This window comes from Branchiostoma floridae, chromosome 4 (assembly GCF_000003815.2).
Source record: "Branchiostoma floridae strain S238N-H82 chromosome 4, Bfl_VNyyK, whole genome shotgun sequence".
Lineage (NCBI taxonomy): Eukaryota > Metazoa > Chordata > Leptocardii > Amphioxiformes > Branchiostomatidae > Branchiostoma > Branchiostoma floridae.
In genome coordinates, this window is record NC_049982.1 from 32477899 (window position 1) to 32496300 (window position 18402).

The 18402-nt window shown below is 41.1% G+C and overlaps 1 protein-coding gene across 1 annotated transcript; it reads left to right on the plus strand.

Annotated features, from left to right (window-relative positions):
- Positions 1–2429: 2429 nt before the first annotated feature.
- On the plus strand, positions 2430–17557 carry LOC118413450 (RING finger protein 44-like). Its single transcript, XM_035816834.1, has 11 exons — positions 2430–2599; positions 10386–10456; positions 11730–11905; positions 12198–12438; positions 12870–13265; positions 13530–13712; positions 14026–14135; positions 14545–14617; positions 15282–15403; positions 15825–15924; positions 16294–17557. The coding sequence occupies exons 2-11, from the start codon at positions 10397–10399 to the stop codon at positions 16354–16356; spliced, it is 1524 nt and encodes a 507-aa protein (XP_035672727.1). The 5' UTR covers positions 2430–2599; positions 10386–10396; the 3' UTR covers positions 16357–17557.
- Positions 17558–18402: the final 845 nt, after the last annotated feature.

Here is an 18402-nt window from a genome sequence, read left to right on the forward strand (position 1 = left end):
ACAAGGAAAATCAACAACATGGGCTTTCAAACAATAAGTTTGGACAGAAAAAAATGTAGTGCTGCAGACAGCCCTGAAATGTACAATAAATGTTAACTTCAGTTAAGTTTGTAAAATGTTGAAAATATTTCCATATAGCAACTTATCAGCAAGCTGCCACAACTTTTGCAAACCAGGAGATAAGGGATGGCAGACTTCACCCCCTAACCATACCACCCTGTGAGGCCAGTGAACACTAATGGAAATCTGTATTGGCGATAATGTATAAATAGTCAAGTTCAGGGTGTTATAATCTCATCTGTGAACATTCCAGATCGTAAGAACTCACCCCACACAGCAGCCCGCTATTTCAAGTGTCCAAAAGTCTGATTTTTTTAAAATTTCGGCCAGCAGAAGGTCCCGCAGCCGTCAATTTTGCCGCCATCTTGGCATCACATGACCTCAAGTTAGGGACTGACCACTTTAAATTGAGGTCAGCACAGGCTAAAAAAATAAACCAAAACACTGTTTTTTTGCCTAATCTGAACGTCTGCACCCTACACTGTCTCACCAATATGAAATTTCTCTTACATTTTCCTGCTACAAGTCAAAAATAGGCTAAAACACTGTATGGACTCATTTTGGGCCTTTTGCGGCTGCGTCAATTAGGGTCATTGCCCTGTGAGCCTTCCAGTCACATAGAAAAAATTGCAGCACTGATCATGAGCATTTATGGCAACCATTTTTTCTTGTTGGACCAGTCTGAAAAAAAATGGAGCTGAAAGCAATGAGCGGACTGGATTTCAGGCCGAATGGAAAATAATCAGATTATATTGGCAGGGGTTTACATGTTTTGTAGCTTAACAGTCCAATAAAATAATAGGAATGAAGCTAAGGGTAGAGTTTATAGTCATGTCTGCCAAATTCCTACAGTCAAACTTACAGAGTTTACATGAAGACAGGATTTTTACATTTCAGTGGGACTTGGACACGCTGCCAAAAACTGTAGAAAACTGTTTTGAGTGTTGCCCATTCACAAGTTTCAATAATAAGGTCCAGGTTCCGGGCAGACTGGGCCCTGAATGCCCCTGATCCTCTGGACTTGAACTGGATCTGAATTTTCTATCTGCATGGGTACCAACCCCTAGTTTGTGTCTATATTAGGAATCACAGGAATAGACACACTATGGACGAAAAATGCTACGTCCCTCTTTAGGTGTAAAGTAAAAATACACATACACTAGAAAAGCAACATTAAAAAAAAAGAAAATCTTTCCTGTTGCCTTTTGTCAAGCTACTGGCACACAGTGACATACCATTTACTAGTAGGCTTGCACACAAAAAATGGCCACCCAACATCTGCTTTAATCTTTAACATTATTTATTCAACTGGAGTAATTCATCAAATTACAGAGATGTTACACTTTTGAATGAAAAAAAAAAAGAATTTGACATACATTGAAATATGCACAATCAGTGAAGTTATGTGCGTTTGATCATTGAGGGCATAAATCATAACCGTTGGCCAAAATCTGTTGTATGGTCTTGGTATGACCAAGGAGGTTATACAAAATGTATAGAGACCAGATATGTCACACATGTATGACACCACAAAGTAGTTATCAGTGAGACAAAACTTCGACTCCTGGGGGGCAAAAAGAAATGCTAGAAATGCACTACCCACAGTGGAGACACATATAAAACACCAGTAAGGAGAATCTTAGCCTGGTATCCAGCTTATATTATATATATATAATACTATACGTACAGTATATAATACTATTTGCGGAGAGAACAAGAGACAGGGGCTCGAGCTAGAAACACTAGTTCACCTATATTCGCGGGGTAACGTTTATCCGTTGTATTGAACCTCCTTGGGTATTTCGGGATATCAAGTCGACGGACAGTGGTTTAAAACTGCAATACCTAACAGAAATGCAATTTGGAACCACTGTCTGTTCATCGACGTAATCCCTAAATTCCCTGTTTGGAGGTAAAACGGATATAGGTTACCTCGCGGATAATGGTGAACTATCGTTAATACGGCTGGATACCAGGCTAGAAGAATCTTAGAGATATTATTCAGCCTGCTTCTGACAAGTAACAATTAAAAAACAACAACTGTTTGTCCTATCTAATGAAGGATAAATGTATCCACAGATTTGTAACCATTATTTTGCAAAACATTGAAAACATACAAGCTGCACAAGGAAGGACTAAATACATCCATTGTTGCTGGTGTCATATTCGTTCTCTCATAACGTCCTGTTTCAACAAAAATCTCCAGGTTTTATACATTTCCTCACTGGGAAATACAAATGCTACCTTGAAAGAAACTGAATACATTTCCTGGAACAGTGAGGTGCAGTACCATCCATCAGCTGAGCACCTGACAGGGTGACTAACAGCTGTGGCACCTGGCAGGGTGAGTAACAGCTGTGACTCCTGCATGAGTCCACACCGGAAGTGACGTACCGGGTGGAGCCGGAAGAAGCCCCACAGCCCCTCATCATCTGGTTGGTGAGAAGAGCACAGGGCACTCAAGACGACCCACAGCCACACAGGAGTTCACCCCGCAAAAACACTCTCTTCTCAGCCCTGTTCCGAGAGAACACTACAGGTACGTCGTTAGAATTGTGCTGGTTGATAGTAAGTAGGATTTAGCGAGTGGCGGAGAACACCGTGCCCGCGAAATACCGCTGCAGGCCCAGGGGGGCGAAGTGCTTTGTTTGCAGGACTTCTCTTCAGTGGAGGACAGGATCCCCGCATACCCAACAAGGCCGGGGGATTCAGGGTTTTTATTCTGTCGAAAACTCACGACTGGGAGGGTTTTTCGTCACTGAATAGCACAGTTTGTTGAAGGTATGGTGTTTGTGTAAGCATATCTCGTCCGTGTGCGTGCACAGTATTTTTGTGTGGTGTTTTTTTGGGCCGGGAACAGAGAAGGACCTTGGCGGCGCTCGCGCGCTGCCTGCCGCTGCACCCCGAAAATGTAAACCATACATACAACAACGAGAAGGTTTACCTTGGTTTCTGTTTTTTTTATCGGGACCAGGCGTTTGTACCTCCGCACTGTAAGTTTGTTAAGTTGAGATGTAGGTTAGTGGTGAGGTTACGGAGATGAGGTTGCGTTGTGAAACGTGTTTGTGTTTATTTCTTTGGCTGTAGGATCGGCAGGGAAGGGACTGCGAACTCGGACGGGCAGGAGGGATGCCTGTGGCGTCAGCCGCCTTGACTGAACCCCCCGTAACTCGCTCCCGTTTCCGCCGTAGTGTGCCCAAACCGACCCCGATTCACCATGTTGGGAGATATCTGATGGGAAATTTTACCGTTCCTCAGCAAGAAATCGTTGTACCGGACATAATTGACTCGGAAAGGGTGGTATTTGCTTCGACCGGAACAGGGGCTCAGTGCTCCCCCCACTCCGGCCCCCGCTCCCCGTTGTCACCAGGCCCCTCGCACTCAGAGCCTCCCGTCAGGACTTCTCTCGGCTATAACCTGCGAGAATCTACCAGGAACCATTCCACAAACCAAGGTTCGTGACATAATATCCATCTTCATGAAACATATAACGTAAAACCAAAGGTTTAGCCCGTATGATTTGGTAGATTCCGAGTTTCAGAATTCCAGGATGGCGGCCAAGTCCCTCTGGTGAGAGTTTAACTTACCGTAGACTGCCTAATAAATTCACACTTCCATATGAAATAACGGGAAAATCTTCTATACGGAAAGGGGAGAATGCGTCAGAATGTATGAAATATGTATTATGGTCTACTCTTTTGTTTTCCACATTGCAGGTATGTGAAATACTTAACTTTAAGTGTGTATTTTAGCTGCAAAAGTTGCATTTAAATTTGGTTGAATAGCCATTTTTGCATGTTTGCAAATTCAACAATGGCCCAAAGAATTCCTAGTTATTCTTACCTAAAGCTGTATATTCTGCATAAGAAAAGATCATATCACATAGATATGAAAACATATATATGCACAGAAGGAATTTTATAGCATGCACGACTTTGTCCATGGCTTTGTTCTCTTCTGCATGGGATACTGAAGAAATTTCAGATTTTACTGTAGCTTCTGTGTCCAACAATGGCCAACATGCAATTAGAATGAATTGAAAGACTTTCCTACAGTATGAAGGTCTTCACATACAAGAATTTTTTCTTGAATAATTCACTGGTTAGTGAAAATTTGAAAACAAAATGTATGAAAACAGAGTATTTGCCTATAGCTGATATTTTGCAGGCTATTCAGCCTATTGTCAATGAATTGAAAATCTGTAAAAAGCTGGAATATCTTGTTCAGAATAGTTATATCAAGGTTTGTGTCAGTTAGGGTCGTATTAAAACAGATTCAATGTTAAATCTACTTTTTGTGTGTGAATGGGGTAATAGTAATACTAGGCATGTAGCTTTTCTATGCCGGTACAGTCATAACTTATGTTAGATGCTATTTTCTCCTGGTATTCACCTTAAATTCATGCATTCAGCTCATATAGTAAGTTAGAGCTAATATTAGTAATAGTTGAATAATACAATGGGGTCTGCTGTATTTGTTGTGCACTGGGTTTCATAGCTTGTGGCTTGGGAACTGGGTGCGAAATTTAGCTTTCTTCTAATTACCATGAACATTATAGCAGTGGCCTTATTCAGAATGGAACCAGATATACGTTTGTTTGACCTAGCTTCATGGGACCCGGTTTATTATAATATAAGGCAATGCTTGCTGTTAATCAAATAGGATAGGATTGCAAGGATATATCATATAGAGCCCAGTAAAAAAATCATTCACAGACCAAAACATATTCTCTGTATTTTAGGGAATGTTAGATATCTAGGCGCAGGCTGAAAATGATGTGTATCACACTAAAACCCAGTTTCATATAAAATATTCAGCCATGCTGAGACCTGATAATCCTGCAAGTCCAAATGAACACCACTGGAATAGGTTTCTGGCTCGGTTCCAGAAATGGGTTGGGGAATGTTCTACCCATTTTAGTCTGGACCCAGATTCTTTCATACAAACAACTAGCTAACTGTTACACAAAAAACACAATAGAAGTAGCATATCCCTGTTGATGCTTTGTGTGCAATTTTTGAGAGACTGGTTCATTATGAAGATACTTGTACATTTTGTGTTGTAGCCAGATCACATTTGGAAAATAGTGCAACTCCTAGTGACTGTGATTGACAGTGTCAGACCCTGTTGGCCCTTACCTTTCAGGGATGTTGGTATATTTCACTTCATTTTGAAGATGTTGGTAATTTTTTGGTAGTTGGTACATTTTTTTTTTCATTCTCAAAATGTTGGAACTGTTTAACAGTTTGTTTTACCGCTTCATGATGTTAGCATCTAGAAACCCTCAGATTCATTGAATAAATGTTTCTGAGTGAAAATCAAATGCTTTTTCAAAAATGTTGGTATACATGTTGGAGAATGCTTTTTGGTTTTTTCTATTGCGATGGGCACTAGCCTTATTTGTTTTGGTCTGAGGTATTCTAGGTCGCAGGGATTATTCCAGGGCTGAGGCCGCACATCATGTCATCTCTAGGTCAGCGTCCTGTTATGTGGGTTAGGCTCAATCAGAATGGAACCACCTACTCATTCTGCCTTTTTATGCTTTTTCTTACCTGCTATAATGTAATGGTCCTTATGATCTAAAAGCTGTTGAAGTGAAGGAAAATGTCCAAGCCTTCTACGGCACTCTTAAGGTATTTAAATAAAGGGCTGTCTTGTTTTTAGGCCAGGCTATGCAACAAAAACTAAGTGTAAGACAGAACACAAAGAAACAGTGCAACATGTTTTTTTGTTGCTGTGTACAGATGGGAAAAAATTCAATAATATGCAGATAGCACCTTTACATGTCGGACGTGGGCAAGTGCTGTTGTCATACACTGATACAGCCAATCATTGCTTCTACAAGGTAAAATAAGCCTATACTTGAGGCTTTAGTTTAGGTGCGTATGGCTGGCAACGTTGGCGTAGAGACTCTTATTTGCCTGGATCCCTGCTGTACTGTACTACACTGTATGAGGTGTGATACTGCGAAACGTAATGCCATTGTTAAATTGTTCTACTTCTAGGGATACATTTTCTTGCTCTGTTCAAGCTTAGGTCTTGCAGTTTTTTGTTACTCAGACCTGTGCAACTTTAATGGCTTTAAACTAAAGAATTACCAACTAACTGCAATTGAATATGCAAATGTAGCACAAGCTGCTTTTTGCAAGTAACATATTTGAATGAGGCAGTTCAATTCTAATCTAACATAGTCATATTCTCCATATTGGACTCTTCAACCTTCATGGTCACTTTTTCAAATAAATAGCCCTCAAAATTTCTCTGCATATTTTGCTATCTGAAGATATGTATGTAATAACTTCATTCCCAGTTGGCCATTGTAGGCTCAGGCAAAACTCTAGTACCACCATTGCCATTTTCTAATTTCTATGCAAACCTTGCATCAAATTGAGGTGGATTTTATCATGAGTCGTCTAAAAAGCTGAGTGAGAATATGGTGAGATACTGTCTGATTTTACACCCTGGGGCTGTCAATATTCCGTGGTGGGGAGGGGGGGTGGTAACCATGCGACACTGATGTTGGCGTGATTTCAATATCGGTATTATACGGATGTGTTCAACTGATGTCATATTTGAAAATTTTTCTTGCTTCAAGCTTTGTGTAAATCAGAAAAATTGAGTTCTCATTTATTGAGTTAGCGGTTTGTAAATATGCAGTTTGGTTGTGACTTTTCTGCTTTTTCCTTGAGGAAATTTGCACTGTTACATATGTTACATACTACTGGTATGTGGTCAAATTCTATTGGAATATATGATTGTAGTGAACTTTTAAATACCATATGCACCCAAAAGTGGAGCTGTGCATGCAATTTTTTTCATCTCCTAGATACTTTTGTAGGGGTACCTGTATTACTAGTATATAAAAGTTCTGTTGTACATGTACACTAGTATACAGCATATTCTTAACATAAAAGTATTGGAAAAGAAGCCTTGTATTAAATTGAGGTCAGTTCTAAGAGTAAGCTTTAGTTATTGGGACTGATTGGGGTTTGTTACATTTTTTCAAAGCTGGAAACTGTTGTCAGGTTTTGCTGACATTTTACATTATGTTATGCACTTAATCAATGTTTTTTTCTCGGCACCCATTTTCCTCAAAACAAATTTCATACCCTGCACCTAAGTACAACACTGTCTACTTTGCAAACTCCTGCAATGCCCATATTACCTATCCTTGTTGCTATCAGCTCTACTGAAAAACCATGATTTACTATTGTATATATATCTGCCATTCTGCCTTGAAAAAACATTGTATTTTTCATGATGGTCCTTCTTGCTGTCCGAAGAAAAATCAAACAGGCAATAGGAATGAGTCATGTGAGTCACATTTCCACCTGAAATACATTCCAGAAACAATGGCTTGAGGGAGGGATCATCTCCAAGCAGATGTTGGGAGGGACTCAAGCACTCTTTGTGCTTTATTTCTGTGTCTTCCGATGTCAGTCATAGCATGCAATTACCATGTGTTAATTTCACATACTCCTGGTGCCCTACTTGTTGTAACTGTAACTACTCTGCTTTCCGGTGATGTTCCTAAAAGCTGCAATTTTCTATCATTGTCCTGTCCAGACGCAATCTTGGGTGTGGCTTAAGAGAAGCATGTTATCGTATGTAAAGGAAGTGGGCAGTTGAATAGCTACACCAAATCCCTTGCTTTTTCTATGTACATGTACGTAATATATATTATTAAGGCAATACCCATTTCATTCCTGGACTCTCGGACTCAGGTAGGAAATTAATGTGCACATAATAGGCAGGGGAATTGAGATTAAGAAAAAAAGGAAGCACACATCTTGTGATAAATCCGAAACATTACCACACTAGAGCCAGAAATGTAATACACCAAAGTAAGCGACATTGCAAACATTGGATCTTGGACGTATAGCAATGTGGCGTATGTGGCCGACTAGAAAAAGGCTTGGGTCGGCAGGATTTTGCTAGGGTCCATCGGGTAACAGGAAACATAACATTTTCTTAATTCTTTCCTAGGACTTATTGAAAAATTTTTGAACAGAAACTGCAATTTTTTTCTTCTTTTCCACCATGTAGTTTATGTGATCTGAATACTGTCCTCTTTCTCACTACCATCTCACGACTGTGCCGTAATGATGTGTTTGTCCAGGGCCTTTCCAGTCTTTGGAGGTGTCAGACCAGCATTTTGACAAAACGCCACACGTTCGCTTTCCTTTTGTCAGGAAGTCATTACCGGTATCGTCGTAGAAATCCCTGCCTCGTTACTCTGCTACTTTCTGCTGTAGTCAAAGATATGTAGGAAAACATGTTTTTAATGATGCAAAAAATTATAATGCAAGCAGAAAAACACTTGCTGATCGTGTGAGTACTACTAGGCCAGACACTGAGTGTGAGCAGTCTCACAGAACTCATATGCATGTATCTTGCCTAAGTTGATTTGGCATTATAACCCCCCCGCCCCAGAATGGAATTTTTTTATTTTCAAAAATTGTCAGTACGACAAGGTAGTGGATATTTTACCTTCAACCTAGAAACTCTGTCTGCAATGGTAGGTTGAGGAGGAATATTACCAGCAATGTGCTGTAAAGGATATCCATTGATTGAGAACCCTTGTTGATAGTCTCTGTTCCTGCTGTATGTAAAACTTAACTAAAAGTAACAGAATACTTCTAGAATTACACAATCAAATCAAAGTGACCAGCTTTGGAAGGGTATTGTTGTTGGAGGTAGTGTTCATGTAAATGCAAAATGTAACTTCAATATTGTGAGAATGTGCAATGTGCGCATATACATCTGCCACCAAGCAATATTCCTGGGCTTTGTCATAACCTCGGGCATGAATTGATGCAATCCTGGCTGTGAAAGATTCGGCATTAAGAATTCAGTAAAATTCTCGTGGGTCATAATGCATTACAGTAAATACAGGTTGGGCCCTAATGCTTAGTGTTAAACTTAATGTTAGTATGGGTTTGGCTATGAATCTCCTGTGCATGTACGTCATCTACTCATGCCAGTAATGTAACCTAGACGTAGAGTAGATTTTCCTTGTATTGTTGTTTACTGTAAGGCCACACCAATTTAATTTCTTGGTTCACGGATTTTTTTCATAAAAAATATGGAGCGAGAGGGCGAAATAAAAATAAAAAATGTAAAATGGTTTGGGTAAAGGTAAGGGCTAATCCCAAACATAAAGAAAAAAAGCTTTCAGCTTGAAAAAAGTACAAAAACACTATTACTGCACAGTAACAGCACCTGTTCGTTGAAAATTACAGAAGTAGTGTCAGCATTTATGTTTGCTACACCAGAAAGTTGGTGAATGGTTTCATTAATGGTGAAAATTTGCTGAATGGTAATTTTTATTTTTATTTATTTTTTCCAAAAAATAGGAGCAAGCGAATCCGTGAACCAAGAAATTAAATTGGTGTGGCCTAAGTAGTTATTTTCATACATTGTTCGTCCATGTGCGAATGTCGTAGAAGGGGTACCAGCCGGGTAGTAGTTCGCTCCCATGTTCGCTTTTGCTACCCGTTTGTTTGGGGACCTGTATATTCAAATCTTTTGTGGTGGCATCGGTTAATGAGCGAATGGAGGAATGGGTTCTAGACCATTCAGTCAAAAAGGGTTGGGGTTTTGTGCACGTGAAAAAATTGCGCGTGAAAAATCTGCACGTGAAAATATGCAAATTAGCTGATTCCCAAGGGATTCAAAAAGTTTTGCAGTTTTATACTCAAATGCCCGAACAAGATGGCACAAAATGGAATCAAGTATCATATTGTTGCATTCTAGAGTACAAAATCTTGATCTGGGTGCTTTTCAAGTGATTTTTAAACGTTAAGTTTTCACGCGCAAAAAAAATGAAATTTGCGCGCGAAACAATCTGCTTAAAAAAGTTGAAATTAAGCTTCTAGAATGGAGAAAAGCCTCAAATTGTTACATCATACAATATAAAACATCCTATGTGTAATTTTTCCTTGTAATTCTGTCAAATTTACTTGATTTTTAAATGTTGAAAATATGCAAATCAACCACATTTTTCACGCGCACGCGCAAATTCACCACGGGCAGAAAACCCGTTCCCGTCAAAAAGGCGTTCCAATACCTGTTGAAATACAGGGATCAGTTAACCATTTCAGACCAATAAGTGCCCTCGTCCAGAATTTGGACAATAATCGAATATACATACCAGGCGTTAAAGATGTCCAAGTTCCAGAACGAAAAAGCAGAGAAGCAAACTACTACCCAGATGGTACCAATGTCAAGCAATGAAGTTCATTCACATGTATGTACATGTATATATGCAGCTAAAGAAGTAGATGATACATGAATATTAAGTGTTTGGATTTCTCTTATTTCAGACCAGCAGGACATGCAGGTGTCTTCACAAGGTGTTTCTTCAGGTGAGCATCTTGAGGAGACTGGAAGAAAGGTAAGATTTCAAAATCCAGAATAAATTACACAAAGCCTACATATACATGTACCTCTGCTTATTGAAGAAAAGATTTCTGTTCTAAGGTGTGTAGATGTTTATGCATATGGTAGGCAGTTATGTTTGCTTGTTTGAAACAAGGTTTGAATGTATTTTTCTGTTAAAGCTCATTAGCAGCCTCTCCTGGCATATGGTTGCATGTATCACACTCAGCAATGTACAGTTTCCTGTGTATTTACATTGAACAGGGCTTGGCACAATGTATGGTAAAACATGTATGAAAGCATGCAAGATTTAGAATGAAGGTGAATGAAGGCAGATCTTAACCCTTAAACTGCCAGAGTTTCAGCCCTATAAAATGCTCTTAGTGCCTGGGTTGGCCGTTGACCCCCCAAAAGATACACCCGAACAAGGTGAAAGTCCCTAATTTCCAGGATTCGTGTGCTACATGCGCGCAAAGCTGCTACCGGTACTTCGGGGGAATATGCTATCCCGGTTATAACCGGGCACGGCACACGGCATGCATATGTGTTCTGGATATATCCGGTTTGGGCAGTTTGAGGGTTAATATTGCCTGGATGCCAGACAGTTTCTAGAGCCAACACAGGAGAGGACATTTTACCACAAGCCCAGGTTAAAGCTTGTAACATTTTATTGGGGGCATGCTGGACCTAGAGCTTTCTTTTGCAGGTCCTGGAAACAGTCTGGTATCCAGGCTAGTTTTAATATGGCAGCATCATATTTTAAGCACAGGAAGGAAGTGCTGAAAAAGATATGTCATTACCATAGGAATCTGAAGTACAGTGCATACTTCCATGCATATGATATTAGAATAGATCTGATAAGTAATATTTTTCGGAGTGAAGTGTTAAAATGTTAGAATTGACTGCAACCTTTATTGTAGTTCTTTACAAGCAAGGCAGTGTTTCTAATGTTGAGAGTCAAATTACATTTGCAGTTGCCTGTCTGTTTTCTAAATTTTTTGTATGCTCTAGTCCTATAAACGCCATGTATTGCTTACCAGTATTCAGTACATTTTCAGTTAGAGCTACAATATGTATTATTAACATTTAAGGACTGTTGCTTTATAATTATATTGATCTGTTTGCACTTGCCTTGGAGTTACCCAACAGTGTATGTATATACACAAGAAAATTACAGCACCCTGGTCCCACAATCTGATATTTTCCCAATCTTAATTAGGTGCGTTTTTGGCAATGCCTGAGGGGCTGAGTAGATCAGTGCCTTATTCTAGCTGTACCTGTATTTCCAGAGTGAAAGCCCCAGCAGAAAGCGTAGAAGGATATCGCACAGTACCATGATAGACCTGACCGTGTCCCCGGGACCGCGGGCCGGTGGAGGGTTCGAGGCCGAGGCCAGGCCGCCCCCCAGGCACCACCACCACCACCAGCCTGACAACAGGGGTGGCATGGGCAGGGAGAGGAAAAGGTAACAAAATCATGTCTGCTTGCTTTATTATGTTCAACAGAGAACTAAGACACAAGGCATTTCTATCAACTGTTGTTCTTGAAAACATCTGTTGGGCAGTTATGGAAAATTACAGTAATTTGAGACCTGGCAAAATCCTTTGTCTTGGTATTACGTCTGATTCAGTGAAGATATGAACAGGATATGACAGCGAGGCAAGCTATTTCTCATGGTATTGTAGTCTTCAAATATGTCCGTATTCCCACTGTGTGTGCAAACTTTGTAGTAACATCAGCCTGTTGCACTTCTGCAGTCCTGCCACCAGGAGGCGCTCCCGGGACAGGTACCCCCGTCGGCACCCGCCGCGGGACACCAGGGAGCCGGTTCGGGAGGAGCGGGAGAACCACCTGCCGCGAGAGAGACAGCAGGAGCCCCGAGCATTCCAGCCCCCCGCCATGTTTCCCATGCCTCTGCACCCAGCCTTACATTCCCACGCACCCCCCCAACCCAGCCAACAGTCTGTCCTCATAGACATAGACCAAGTCAGGCATCAGGTAGGGCCCTTTATGCTTTGGAGTGATTTGATTTCTTGAATATCATTATTCGGTATGGTCTACTCAATTTAGTAGGCTCATGTAAAGATATGGACAGAAACTTGATTTGGACATTATCCTAACTGTATATGCATTTAAATTCGTGGTGATTTGATTTCGCGGTAGCGGGAAAAGGACTGTTCATGGTGGTTTTAAGTTCGCAGTAGCACCATGCACTGTAGTACTGTCATGGGAAAATGTTCGCGGTGGTTTAAAGTTTGCGGTAAATTCGCAATGCGAAAACTGCGAACATAAAACCACCGCGAACATTTCTGCATTTACAGTACCTTTGATACTTTTATGTTTGAGAAACTTCACCTCCTGCTATTGTTTCTTATATATACCAACAGAAAAGTATGTCAGTCTAACAATTGCCTTGTTTTTCATTGCAGATCCAAGGTGGTATGCCTATCAATGTCCCTATGAGTGTGCCTCCTCACGTCATCCCGGTGTGTTCGGGACACCACATCCCTGTATGCGGCGCCTGCAGCTCGGCCCAGCCGTGCCCGACCCTACTGTCCGCCTGTACGCTCCCCGACCAGACGTGCTCCATGCAGAGTAGTGCGTACGTCCCGGCGTTCACCCAGAACAACCCCATGTTCTCCGGTTGTAACCAGTACCCGGCCTCCCCGCAGGTGCTGCCCGCCTGCCACCTGCACCAGCCGCCCGTCTCTCATTGTGCCTTGCACCTGCAGCAGCAGCTGGGCTCCAGTATGGGCCACGCTGCGCAGCTGCCGCCCCAGCACATGCCACCTTCCACACAGTACCTGCCACCAACAACAACAGCGGTGAGTTGATAAACCTGCTGTTGGTACAAAGATAGCTTAGCTTTATGTCCATGTCATTAGGAAGTGTGCACAGGAGTTCATGATGTAGTATTATTGTATAGCCAGGTGATGTTGACCAGTCTGAACCCCTTATTTCATATTGGCAATGAAATATGGATATAGTCTGTTTATACACCTGTGAAGTTCACCTTGCCTGGTGTTTTATGAAGGAATAGAGATTTGGTGAATTATAAGATGTATCATTTTGGCATTGTCTTGTTTCAGCAAACATATGCCAGTAACGATGTTCGCATGGAGCCACTGCACCACTATCAGTACCACCCGGCCTTCCACCTGCCACCCCCGCCACCAGGAATGGTTCCTCCCCAGCCTCCCCCCAACCAGTCTCCGCCACACCTCATGCCTGAAGAGCCGGGACTACGGATGGACATCGCTTATCGTCCTATGGTAAGATCATATGATTCCATAACATGAAAATGATTCTCCACTGGATGTGTCTTGCACTACATGGCTGTATTGCTAGGGGGCACTTTTCCAGTTTCAGTTTAACCATCAATGATACAATGAGACTTGTTGAGTAATGTGTAAGTGGTCTTTGCCTCATTATTCTATCAAATATGTACAGTAACTACTGTACAAATGTCTGCTTTATGGTATAGACTTGTTGCTCTTACATGATACAGGACATCCAATGGCTAGAACTTTTTGTAGGCTTCAGCTTTTTTTTAAGAAGAATGTTGTTGTTTTTTGTCGTTTACAGGATGCTTATCCTCGCTATGGAAGAATGGGCTTCCCCAGGCAGATGACTGGCCGCAGGTGGCAGCCTGGACCGTCCCCTCCTGCCTACCAGGGCTTCTTACTGCCGTTCTTGTAAGTATACATAGCCTCTTCTTCCTCTTCCTTTTAGTGCCCTCAATCATAATGGCACTTTTGGGAATGCACTGCTGTTGGTTGCAGACCCTATCTATGTGTGCACAATTGTTGATAATCCAAAATCGTAATCCATAGTCCATGCAATGTCAAGAACTTATCATCCAGGTATCGTTGGGACGTTAAAGTTGTGTGACAGAAAGATGTCAACTGTGGGTGCCTCCACTACACTGATTGGTGAATTATTCTACTTTGATTGTCATGGGTGGAGCGCCCCACCCCCCTCTGTACTGGGTTTTGGTGTCCCTATGTGTCCCATCTATATGTATTCAATTAAGTTGTAAGCCTGCATTCGTTAAGTTTTTTTTAGCAGGATAGCTGAAAATAATGGTCTCTCTTACCTCTACAGGACTATGATCCCCAATGCATCGCACTATGGTGTGGACATCGGCAATGAAGAGAATGCAGAAGAAAACTATGAGGTAACCAACACCTTTAGACTCCTACAATATTGAAGTTTTCTTTTACGCAACTACTGTAAATGCATTTAAGTTCGCGGGGATTTAATTTCGCGGCAGCGGGAAAAAGGACTTTTCGTGGTGGTTTTATTTTCGCGGTAACACCAGAGACTGCAGTATAATACCATAATAGAAAAATGGTCGCGGTGGTTTTGATTTCGCGATGAAGTGGTCACCGCGAAACCCGCGAACATTAATCCACCGCGAACATTTCTACATTTACAGTAGTTAATCTCACCTTTGCTGACTTTTCGATGCCTGTCAGACATCTTCCTTGAAGCTTCTAACTGGAGTTCTGCTTCTTGCCACCATTTGTAGCTAATGTAGGTGGCGCTTTTGCTGGGAGAACACAATCCCATGTAGCCAAGTTTGTATCCCCTCTCCAATATCTACCAACCTGATGAAATTATTTTCGGGACCTTGTTTTGTATACTTTGCGTATATATTTGTCGCATGAAAACATCACCCGCCTTTGTTTTGGTAGCAAGTACAAACCTCTGCTTTTGAGCAATTTGAACTTCTCTGAAAATCAGGTGACATATAGACCTACACAGACCATTCCCACAGCAGTTATTCCAAGAGAAGAGGACTTTGGATCCTGATCTAATAGAACTTGTATCTCCTCCAGGCATTGCTGAATTTGGCAGAACGTCTGGGAGAGGCCAAACCCCGGGGGATGTCCAAAGCCAAGATCGAGGACCTGCCATCCTATAGATACAACCCCGACAACCACCAGTCACAACAAACATTGTGAGTTTGTGTTGTTAATGTAACTTTGCCAGTATGAAAAATATTGAGTAACTCTGTATCATATCTGGAGTGAAAGGGGTTAAAAATGTGGCAAAATTTTTGAGAGTAAGATTATGAAGCTTCTTTGTCTAGATTTGTAACAAATTTTGGGTACAATCACCATGCTTACTGCTCATTGTGTGGTGGTTGATTTTACGCCAAACATGTCTGTGTTCGTGAAACGGACCATTGTTTTGATTATTGCCCATTCACAAGTTTTAGCAGACAATTAGGTCCAGTCCGGACCTGATCCTCTGAACCTGAACCGGTACCCAACCCCTACTTATGACCAATGGTTCTGGAACAATCGTTATCTGGTATAGTACAATTTACCGCATGTATAGTATGGCAATAAGATCCCAATGTTTCCTTCTTGTTCCAGGTGTGTTGTGTGCATGTGTGACTTCGAGAACAGGCAACTCCTCCGGGTCCTGCCATGCAATCACGAGTTCCATGCCAAGTGTGTTGACAAGTGGCTGAAGGTATCGTCACTAAAATCATCTCACTTTGTAACCATACTGTAAAGAATCCGCAAAAGGAACAAATGTATGCTGTTAATGGCAAAAGATACAGGAAGATGGATTCTAATGATAAACTGCGTCTTTTTCTATCGTATAAAGTACTTAGTCATTTGTTTAACCTTCCTGGCTACTTAGCTCAAGTTTTCTTGGAGGGGGGGGGGCAACTTTTTTATAATGCTTGCATCAGGTTTGGGGTGCCCTTTGAGATGTCATCCATATGAATTAATCAGTTTGGCCTCATGGACATATTTTTAAATTCAATAGTTTTAGCTTCTACCACAGTTTGGCTATGTGAAGTGTTAAATTCATGTTGCCCTAATCTTTTCACAGAGCAATCGAACATGTCCCATCTGCCGCGCCGACGCCTCGGAACTGGCCAGTCCACCCGAGTGACACGACGAGAAGCGCCATCTATCAGCCTTTCCACACAGCCATGTCGTGCAAGCGGAGACTTGTCGTGGGTAGATACCACAGGCTGCTCTCTCGCTGCCTGTACCCTTACGAAAAAACAAAAACAGCTACTAACTGTACCCATATGCAATACTATGTACTAAGGCAAGCTCGACACCCAGCCTCAGCGAGCCAAGTGTCCTCTCCGGTACACACCCAGGTGATGATTTAGACCTGAATAGCGGAAACCAATTGTTTGGTTTGCAAAGGCTTACAGAATACAGTCATTCTTGTGAATCTTGTTGGACCGGTTTGTTGTAGATTTCCAGAAGGATTTTGAATGGTAGGGGTCTGCTATATGCTAGATTCCATGTATTGTGGAACAAGTATGGAAAGCCCACAGTAGAGCGGAAACGTTGGTTTCATTATTCGGGCTGAGGAAAACATTCCATTGATTTTCTGCAATACTATATAATTTTCTGTGAGTTAAAGAGCATTCATTAACGGTGTAATATTTAGGCACTATATGATATTATATAGTGGCTCCCTTGTTTTTGCAAAGGAAACATACCTCATTAACCCAACTATAGGCTTTAATGAATTAAGTTGAAAAATAAGGTGAGTGTAGCATTGTCTATGATGATTAATTGTTTGTAAACAATTGGGCTGCTTTCATATAAATCTACCTAGAGTAGTGTAGGATTTGTGTGAGATAGGGCAAGTATTGTTTTTTTAATGCTTGATGATATTTAGCCTTCCATATCAGCATGGATATATTTCATATGAGCGAAAAAAATATGAGTGTCATATCCTAACAAGTAATTTGAATGATGCCAACTGTGCTGTCCAGTATTACAGTCTTCTCTGGCTGCCAATGTTCCGTGCACTTTTCACATGTAGAAACCGACATTAACAAACAACAAAAGAGATGCCTTTTTTATAACCAAGGAATGGCTGGGTAGCTTAATATATATCTATCTATCTATAATGTATTATGTACATTGACTGGTACAAAAATATGTCTGTCTCTCTCTCTCCAAGTTAGAAGAAAAAGTGTTTTTTCTAGAAAATTTCCATGGAAAAGTGGTTGGTTGTGCAAACTTTCCCAGCGGAGGGAGCACCCGGGAATGAGCTTAAGTGTGAGTTGTGGTGATGTCAATGTTTTTTCAACTTAATAATAAATCCTAGGCAAGTTGAAACTCTTCTTACTGGTCTCTTGTCTCATTCATGGCCATCTTGTGTGGCAATACATATTGTGAATGATTTCGGGGTGATGTGTCAAGGATAAGGTCTTTATTATATATGATCTACTGTAACAGCACAATGACTTAAAACCATCCAGGCATGCACTACATATAATAGATGGAGTACAGTAAACAACAAAATTATGCATATCCCTCATAAATATGCTTTTTTATCAAGAATGAAATGTAATACTAACTTCACCTAAATCTGAATATATATATCCAGGATTTATAAAACAGGGCACAGGATGGATATATGCTATATACATATCAGTTATGCCACCAGTAATGCAAGCGTGACAGGCTAACTACTATTTTTTTATGTTTCTGATTACCATGGTAGATAGAAGAACAAAATTGTCTTGCACTTGGCAAACTTAAGTTATGCGGAGTAGAATACTTTTGCTGTACGTTTAGTAATATTGTATTTACCTCTCAAGTAAGTTTTGTAATCATTTGACCTAAGATTACTCACAAATAGTACAGGCATGAGCATTACACGTTGTTGTACAATCTGCAAAACAAGTACTTGGACCATGTCCTTTCATGGTTTAGAACACTTTTACACTTTCTTGTGTCTGAATAATTTGATTACACATCATGATCATCAGTCGGCGTGCTTACACACGACAGGGTTATACCGCCCCTTACGGGGTGACATGCCCTTTCGCTGGCTAATTACAAGACGGGGATGCGCCAGGTCTCCCGTCCAGGTGAATAATGTAAATCACCATGTGGCTTCTTTAACGTGCATGGGGTGTGACTCTCCACATAGACGGGACCTCCATTTAACGTCCTATCCGAG

Coding starts and splice junctions, on each gene's coding strand:
- LOC118413450 (XM_035816834.1), top strand. CDS start 10,397: ATGCAGGTGTCTTCACAAGGTGTTTCTTCAGGTGAGCATCTTGAGGAG. Junction 12,439..12,869: donor TAGACCAAGTCAGGCATCAG/GTAGGGCCCTTT, acceptor TTTTCATTGCAG/ATCCAAGGTGGTATGCCTAT. Junction 13,266..13,529: donor TGCCACCAACAACAACAGCG/GTGAGTTGATAA, acceptor GTCTTGTTTCAG/CAAACATATGCCAGTAACGA.